General features: G+C 40.4%; 1 protein-coding gene across 1 annotated transcript in view; it reads right to left on the bottom strand.

Moving 5' to 3' along the window:
• Positions 1 to 1,765: 1,765 nt before the first annotated feature.
• The window catches only part of LOC138972850 (uncharacterized), a 28,826-nt gene continuing 20,831 nt past the window's right edge, over positions 1,766 to 9,760 (bottom strand). The window contains exons 4-5 of the mRNA XM_070345526.1: positions 7,584 to 7,631; positions 1,766 to 6,545 (exon numbers count right to left, since the gene is read on the bottom strand). Coding sequence (XP_070201627.1) covers positions 6,232 to 6,545; positions 7,584 to 7,631 — 362 coding nt within the window. The 3' untranslated portion in view covers positions 1,766 to 6,231. The remainder of the gene's footprint in view (positions 6,546 to 7,583; positions 7,632 to 9,760) is intronic.

The raw sequence follows: 9,760 nt of genomic DNA, 5'->3' as shown, positions 1-9,760 counted from the left end.
TGCATTCCACCTTTTTCAGACCAGCGGCAAGCGACAAATGTTGGTGCTTTGTCACAGACACGGAAGGTCGAATTCACTATTGTTAAGTGCAGAATGGATGAACTCTCTTTGATGAACGTTGATGGGCATGAAAGCTCCGAATTTTGAGATACACCTTTAAGAAAATTAAGTAGATGTGCAACGCCAAGGCACTGCATACCCCAGTGAAAGACAAACCTCTCTCTCTCTCTCTCAAACACACACACACACATACACCAAGTTACACACGTACACACTCACTCACACGCACTCACTCTCTCACACACACCCCCATACGCACATATAAACAAACACATGTATACACATACACTTACGCACAAACACACACCCACCCACTCTCTCTCTCTTTTTCTCTCTTATACAAACAGACACACACCCACACACACACATGTACATACGTACGCATGTACGCACGCACACACCCACAGACACACACACACACACACTGAATCACACAAATCTCATACACACACTCATACGCACATACACGGTTGGCCTAGTGGTAAGGCGTCCGCCCCGTGATCGGGAGGTCGTGGGTTAGAACCCAGGTCGGATCATACCTAAGACTTTAAATTTGGCAATCTAGTGGCTGCTCCGCCTGGCGTCTGGCATTATGGGGTTAGTGCATGCTAGGACTGGTTGGTCCAGAATAATGTGACTGGGTGAGACATGAAGCCTGTGCTGCGACTTCTGCCTTGTGTGTGGCGCACGTTATATCTCAAAGCAGCACCGCCCTGATAATTATGGCCCTTCGTGGTCGGCTGGGCGTTAAGCAAACAAACAAATACGCACATAGACAGACGGACACAAACACCTTCACAAACAAACACATATACACACTCATACACACACAAACATACACACAAACTCATGCACACACACACCTTTTTCTCCCTCTCTCTCAGTCTTTCTTACACACACACACACACACACGAGTACAGACTCATGCACGCGCACAAACACACACATACACTAAGACATGTGCACAAAATGCACACACACACACACACACACACACCCACACAAGTCAATTAGCCACAGATCTACCAATATAGACGCTATCATTGTTTTTGTTTTGTACATGTATGTATTACTATGCATGGATTAGTACCCAAACACACACAAATACACAAACACGCACACGTACGGTACACATAGACAGCGCACACAAAAACACTGACACACATATTCACAAACACTTACAGATCTATGTAAAATTCAAACACAACACACTATCATCCCATTTAGTGCGGTTACCGTGCCAAAAATCATGCTTCAACCCACCAGTTTTTGCAACACATTTTTTTTTGCGGGAATGTTCTCAAGACAGTCTGGTTAGTGCCCAGTGCAAAATCTAAGTTTCAAACTATCGGCACAATCGAGAAATGTGCATATTAGTGACGTCAATAATTAGTGGAAGAAGACACTGTTTTGTTCTCCAAGATAAGCCTATCATGTTGCATCTCGTTAGAAAGATATCGGCTCAGAGGACTCAGAAATGCAGCTTTTTAATATCTATGACGGCAGTAGTTGACAAAACGCGTTGAAAATAGAATCCGAGTGCTTTTTCGCATAAACACACACACACACACACACACACACACACACACACACACACACACACACACACACACACACCACGACCCTCGTTTCGATTCCCCCTCTATGTTAAAACATTTAGTCAAAACTCGACTAAATGTAAAAACAACAACAAAACACTGCCGGCAATGTTTTCGCATAATGTTTTTACTTGTATAATATCAGCTATTGTAAAACATTGGTGAACGTACATTGTATGCGCATAACTAAAGAAGCAAACCGTGCAGATGTACTTGAAGTCTTGACTTCTTTTTCCATAGCTTAAGACGGATATAATTGTCTTCAATAAAACGAATATCAAACCGTAGGTAAATAAATGTTGACGTTAAAATAAACAATATTTGATATATACAGGACATCCTTTATATCCAGTTAAGGTACTATCAACCTCCAATTTTTTTTTCTTCTATTTTACAAAACATAGTCCAACTGTATTAGCTGCATAATTTAGCTCTGCCGGTAGTAGTATAATATTTATTATAACGTCATGTGGTTGTGTGTGTGTGTGTGCGTGTGTGTGTATATGTGTGTGTGTGTGTTTGAGAGTATACATGCTATTTCATATGTTACGTGGCTTTCCATTGGTCTATTGGGCAAAACTGAGCTCAGTGCAAAAGTGATGACGACATTTCCGTCGATATCAGTTTTTAAAATCGACGACCTCTTTATTGCTTCCCCAATTCAAAAACAAAAACACCTAAATTTAAAACAAACAAATATAGATGACAATGTATTTATCCCAGAATTTAGTTGAGCAAGTGACTAAAGACTTTTTGAAAGAAAAGACAGTTTGAAAAACTGAAAGCTACAAGAAAAGAGTGAACAAAAAGAAATAATAATCAGAGGGAGGGATATGGAACAGCCAAAACTGAGACAAATACTTTTTTTAATTTCTTTACAGTAAATACAAAATGTCCAGAGAATTAGCAATATATCTAACATTGACTGACTGTGTGATGATATCTTCTGCTATTGGTCCGTTTCGACAGTGATATATCAATATCTCGACCTCCGGTCTCGATTTTGATATCACTGTCTCAACAGACCATAGCAGAAGATATCATCACACAGTCCGTCAATACTGGGTAATATGTACATGTGTGTGTGTGTGTGTGGGTGTATGTGTGTGCGTGTGTGTGTGTGTGTGTGTGTGTGTGTGTGTGTGTGTTTGATAATATAATTATGTACATAATTGTGTGCGTGTGCGTGTGTATGTGTATGTATGTGTGTGTGTGTGTGTGTGACCTTTTTAGGGGTTGAATCGAATACGAAAACGCAGAATATGTGAGTCATTTTCCAAAGCTGGCGAAGTTTAGGTCGGTCACTTAAGACTACATTTTCACTGAAGCAGATGTGGCTAGAACTTTCCCCCTGGCAATCTTTTGACAAAGATAGGTTTGAAAAAGCACCCACAGCAAAATGAATGAACATATTTGTATTTTGATATCTAGAATAGTGTAAAATGACAGTAAATACACTAAAGTTGCGTCCAAAAAATGGGAATAGGGTAGGTTACTGGAAGCTTACTGTCCATTTACACGAAAAGTTGAATTTGGATGATTTGTTGAAAGATTCCTTTATGGAACGATAAAGGTACATTCCTGTGCAAATGCTGCCATTGCCTTTGTGTATAATACGAACAAAATTATGATAAAAATAGTGTTTGTAGCCCATCGAATGTTGTCACGCTCACTTAGATTTTCCGACCTCCCTAACCAAATGATTTTCTGTACAATCGGACCGTTTTTATTAGAAGCTAGAATTAAGTAAACCGAATAATTTCCACGTTTGTCGCTTTGCTAATCACCCATACATACAGATGCGAAACGTGTTTGTTTTTTATCCACAAAAGTCACGAAGAAAGAAGGTGTAATTGACAGTTTGGAAGTGCACGTAGGTAACAATCTTTGGTGCCTCCCCCCTCTATCAGAACCCTGTCATTTCTCAGGAAAGTATTTCTTGCTTTTTTACATTTAGTCAAGTTTTGACTAAATGTTTTAACATAGAGGGGGAATCGAAACGAGGGTCGTGGTGTATGTGTGTGTGTGTGTGTGTGTGTGTGCGTGCGTGCAGAGCGATTCAGACCAAACTACTGGACCGATCTTTATGAAATGTTACATGAGAGTTCCTGGGATTGATATCCCCGAATTTCTTTTTCTTTTTTTCGATAAATACCTTTGATGACATCATATCCGGCTTTTTACAAAAGTTGAGGCGGCACTGTCACACCCTCATTTTTCAATCAAATTGATTGAAATTTTGGCCAAGCAATCTTCGACGAAGGCCGGACTTCGGTATTGCATTTCACCTTGGTGGCTTAAAAATTAATTAATGACTTTGGTCATTAAAAATCTGAAAATTGTAAAACAAACATGTTTTTATAAATAGATCCAAATTTACGTTCATCTTATTCCTCATCATTTTCTGATTCTAAAAACATATGAATATGTTATATTTGAATTAAAAACAAGCTCTGAAAATTAAAAATATAAAAATTATTATCAAAATTAAATTGCCGAAATCAATTTAAAAACACTTTCATCTTATTCCTTGTCGGTTCCTGATTCTAAAAACATATAGATATGATATGTTTGGATTAAAAACACTCTCAGAAAGTTAAAACGAAGAGTGGTACAGAAAAGCGTGCTATCCTTCTCAGCGCTACTACTACCCCGCTCTTCTTGTCAATTTCACTGCCTTTGTCATGAGCGGTGGACTGACGATGCTACGAGTATACGGTCTTGCTGAAAAAATTGCATTGCCTTCAGTTTCATTCTGTAAGTTCGACAGCTTGACTAAATGTTGTATTTTCGCCTTACGCGACTTGTCTTTTCTTGCAATTTGTCATGTTGATAGCAAAGAACCTTGATATCATTAATTTAACTCAAACTAATCAAGTTTTATTGTTGGGCCAAACTCCCGCTGTTGTTATTCACTTTTGAAGAATGACTCATGTACTCGTTAACGCATAAGTTGTAATGGATTTAATCAGTCTATTTGGGGATATTATGAACTAAACAAATATATCTAATCGCCCCAAGAATTGTTCAGTTGGGTTCAGGGTTAACTGGTGGACATTGATTTAAGGGGAGACACTACATTGAACAAAGTGATGTTTTTCTTACCTGGTCATTTTTGCTTCTTTTTGATTCTGAATTGTGAACCTCTTCTGGTTACTCTGACGTATTTACTTTAGAGGAGAATTCATCATAAACGGTGAACAAATTGATCATACAGGCCAAATAAACAATGTATGTGTACGCGATTCTGTATTTAAAAAACACACCACAAAACATCAGAACATGCGTATGTTTGGGAGTTGATTGTGAGTTAAAAACATCCTCGACAGTAGTCACGTGTGTATGACTGGAAGGAGTTGTCTTTTCTTTGCAAATATTATTTGATGACGCGGACAACGGGAATTTCCGTTTGCTGATTTCCCGCCGTTAGAAACAGCAAATGGAAAACATTTAAATGAGCCAAAGAGAACCAATTAAGATTCAGAAAGATTCCGTATGAAAATGTTTTGCTATTGACCAATCAAATCGCGGATATTAAACTTCATTTATGCTCGGTCATTTTTCGGTTCAGTTCTGCCTGACCAGAATTCAGTGTTCTTGATTTCCGCCAAAACTTACCAAAAGCGATGTGAAATACCTCGGCTGCTATTGCCCTTGGATATCTTTCTGGAAACTTCCGTTTGTCACAAGTTTTGTCCTGATTACAGTGCTAAGGAGAAGATCATCAGGTACGTTCGGATCAGTGGCAGAGGATCGCGTGGCAGAAGTTTGAATGAAAGTACGACTCGAACGCGTCTTCTGCTAGTGCTACGAACGAATTGGAAGATCAAGTTACAATGCATTCTTCTTCAAGTTCTTATGAACATTGGAAGAAGACTATGCCGCTTCCCTTGCAACAGATGGGGTGGAGCAATGAATCCCCACCGTTGTTGTTTGTGTGAAGAACGTCCCCGTGAGTGTTTTGAACCAGGACTTGACGTTAAAGTTGCGGAGCGGAATGCGTAGGGCAACAAATAAGGAGAACATAATGAACACAAAGTTCGCCAGCTGTAGCAACGAGAAGAAGAGCCCCATATCTGTCCTCCAGCAAAAAAAAAGCAAAGCAAATAAACTGCGGAGCAAAAGAACGATCAACACAAAAATGACTTTGTTCAGCCATGGTGCAGCACCATGCATCTCCTGGGAAGTCTCATCAATATGTTCTGAACGTAATGTGGAATTTGTAATGTGTGAGAAGTTAATTCAACATCACTCATTTGTATTACCGATATCTTTTCGAAGAATGGACCACAAAAAAAAGCCTCAGAACACATTATGGGCATTGTGTTAGAATACCCATAACAAGCATCAAAACAAAAGTCCATGAAGTTTGTAAAAGCCTTACTATTTTAAAACGGTGCTGGTAAGCGGCCATCTTGTATTGCTACCATGGCAACCGACTTTTCATAAAAAAGGTATATTTTCTCAGGAGATGGACTCAATACTTTAGTTCTAAAACAATTTTTGACTCAATAGTTATGAAGCAAAAACAATCACTTTTAACACTAGTGCCTTCCATTAATCAGGCTCTAATTCAAACTTCAGACACTTCTGATGCACTGTACTCTGTGCCTTCACTGGTCTCTGAACCAGCGACACTGGACTCGTCAGGCTCATCATAAGGGGTGGTTTCGCCTGTGGATGGCCTAGTGCTGCCAGCAACCTGAGGGGCGTTGTCTGGAGGGGCGTTGTCTGGAGGGGTGTTGTAGCCAGGGTCGTTGACTTGAGGGGCGTTGGCTAGGGGTGCGTTAGCTGGTGGGGCATCGGCTCGAGGGGCGTTCTGTTGACCTCCTGACCTTTGTGTCCTGGCGAAGTACACTCCAGCACCACCTGCTGCCATGACGACCACTAGCAAAAGAAAGTACAGAAAGGGTGGTTAAAAGGTGCTCTGAAGGTGCTAAAAATATTTAAATTAACACCGTATCGATACCTATCTGACACTTTGAAAAAAAAAGGTGTATAAAAGGTTCACTAGAGTTACTGTTGAGGTGCCTAAAATGGTGCCATTTGGGCGTGGTGTAATCCATACCGTATGAGCCAGCTGTCAATCATTTTAAGGTGTGTGTAACCTGCGTTATTTCCCTTTACTTAGCTGATGCTTTATTTGAGAGTATGACGTGATATTTGGTGTTGTACATCTGATTTCTCTCATATATGACCAGCAGTAAAGAAGAACCCAATAGCATTTTACTAATGAAACAGACTCAGTGTCCACAAGACAGAAAAAGCTACTGGAATGTTCAAGTGACAGAGTAGTGTGGCAGAGATGTTATTGTGTGTGTATGTGTGTGTGTGTGTGTGTGTGTGTGTGTGTGTGTGTGTGTGTATCTGTGTATTTGTGTGTGGCTGTGTCTGTTTCTTTCTTTATTTGGTGTTTAACGTCGTTTTCAACCACGAAGGTTATACCGCGACGGGAAAAAGGGGGGAGATGGGATAGAGCCACTTGTCAATTGTTTCTTGTTCACAAAAGCACTAATCAAAAATTTGCTCCGGGGGCTTGCAACGTAGTACAATACATTACCTTACTGGGAGAATGCAAGTTTTCAGTACAAAGGACTTAACATTTCTTACATACTGCTTGACTAAAATCTTTACAAAAATTGACTATATTCTATACAAGAAACACTTAACAAGGGTAAAAGGAGAAACAGAACCCGTTAGTCGCCTCTTACGACATGTTGGGGAGCATCGGGTACATTCTTTCTCGTCCCAACCAATATGGGACTCCCCCTAACCCGCGGGGGGTGGCTGTGTCTGTGTGTGTACTTGTTTCAATAAGGAATTAAAAACTAAACACGACCGTACTGTTCTTAAATACAAACTAATAAGCACTTAATTGCATCCACTGCTCCCTTGTAAGCATGGCTTGGTGCTAGATCTACTCACCCAAAAGGTTTAACACACATATGAGAGCGATGACGAAAGGATCCAATTCTGAAACAAAACACAACTATATGTGGCCATTTCTGCGAACAGGGACACTCTTGACAAATTTATCGATTTTGAGTTTTTGATTTTATTTGACAGACTGTTATCTTTAGAACGTGATGTGAAAATTTCAGACCTTGAAATTTATTTTTCACGGAGTTATGACCCTTTTTCTGAGATACCCCCAAAATGACTTAAAAATGGCCAAACTTTCAAATACAAACTTTTGCCGGGAAATAGCAAGTTCAATCATCTGCCGTTAATACTTGTATGGTTTTAGGTCAAAATAATGTTTAATTCCAGAGTTATTGCCCTTTTTGTAACGTTACTCTAATTTGTACTTTTCTCGTCTTTTTCTATCATTCTTTCATCCCATGCAGAAGAAAAAAACAATCAGCCATATGATTTTTTTTCTCGAATATTTCTTCTTCTTTCATATTACCTCTCACCACTCCATGTTCTATTCTTTCTTCACCCACGCACATACACACACAAACTATTTGAGGCTGTCTGCTGAAAACAATACCAGATTCTGCTGCTTGTCAACTTGAAGTTGTGGTACTTCTAAATTTCATAACAAGGATTAATTGTTCAGTTTTCATGGTAAATACAGCTTCCAGTTGTAGAAAGTAACATGGTGCTGTGTGTCCTTGCACACGTGGGTCTGTCAGTCTGTCCATCACTTCACTGAATTGAAAATGTCATCCGTGCATTCTGCTATCGAACGTCTCCCTTTACTTTCAACAAACTGAAATGCCAGTCAGGGTCGAACTTGATGTGGCGGACGATCAAGAAATTTTCAAAATGGATTTGTGCTGTTTATTCACACACAAAACTGCATGCCTAAGTATTGATGCGCCTTGCCGAAGACTGAAGTTGCTGCCCTCCTCTGTACCCCTGCCTCATTCGCAAGGTAGAAGACTTGCTTCTCTAAAACAAAGGCAACTACAGAGTTGATCAGTATATTATTTACTAACTACTATTTGCACAGCTCAAGTCTGGTTTTGGGTACCTATCTACTTGCCATTTCTAAGCTGGTATGGTGATATTATTGAAAATGTAGTGTGTGTGTGTGTGTGTGTGTGTGTGTGTGTGTGTGTGTGTGTGTGTGTGTGTGTGTGTGTGTGTGTGTGTGTGCATGCGTGCTTCTTTGTTGGAGAAAACAGCACATAGACACAAATATAACTGCAGGCTATTTGTCCCCCTTTTTTTTAAGTACAGTGGAGCGAGATATTTCCCATAAACATTCTTTGATGAAAAATTGAGTACACAACAAGCGAAAAGGCAAGTCGTCAAAAAAGAGAAAAGCATGCCCAATTTTTCGTACGCAGTCGTGTGTCCTAGAAATTGGATCTGGGCTCGTATTCTTGAAACACCTGCAACTCATTTACCGGCCTGTAAAACCACTTCCGCTCGATAAGTCCGCTAAGTGTTATTCACGAAACTCCGGTAAAGACTTACCCGGGTGTCTCCGAGCTGTAAAGTTAGAGGACCCATCTCCCTCCTCTAAAACCGTCAATTTTGAATAAATCTTGTTAACATATTGTTTGTAGATTCATGTCCCTCATGGACACACATTGGTGTCATTTCAGCACCAATGCATTGCGGACAAATACGAGATACCGCTCGCGAAAGATTTCAACCGATGCTCGATCACATACCGGTGTAACAGGCCATTTTGACACATAGTCAGTTTTGACCGGGAGGTCATTCTGGGCTATTGGTCCTATGCTTACTAAGCCAAGTAAAACAGCCCTGGGCCTTTCAAGACATCTCAAAGGCACACGCAACTTTGTTTTGAATTCCGCCATGGCAAGAGCCTGTCTGATGGTGAGAGTGCTGTCGTCAAACATCACACCTCTGAAGCAGTGAATTCTGCAATTCCCATTGTTTGGACCGCTGAAGCGATTTTCGATTACCTGAACCAGTCTGTTTTGAGGAAGCAGCCCCCTGTACAAGGATGCAGCCACAGCCTGTGCTCTTTCTTCTGGGTGCCAAATGACAGAATCGACCGCAACCGCCCCGATGTCATGGCCGTCAAAAGGGGCTCAAACTGTTCATGCTCTCATGAGTGTTAAAAGCAGGAAATTTCAACCTCGACATCTGACATGTGCGTGTGAGTCACGCCTGTCTGG

The sequence above is a fragment of the Littorina saxatilis genome, linkage group LG8 (genome assembly GCF_037325665.1).
Source record: "Littorina saxatilis isolate snail1 linkage group LG8, US_GU_Lsax_2.0, whole genome shotgun sequence".
In the NCBI taxonomy this organism is placed as follows: domain Eukaryota; kingdom Metazoa; phylum Mollusca; class Gastropoda; order Littorinimorpha; family Littorinidae; genus Littorina; species Littorina saxatilis.
Note: the sequence above shows the minus strand (reverse complement) of the source record. Positions and strands in the feature narration are given on the sequence as shown.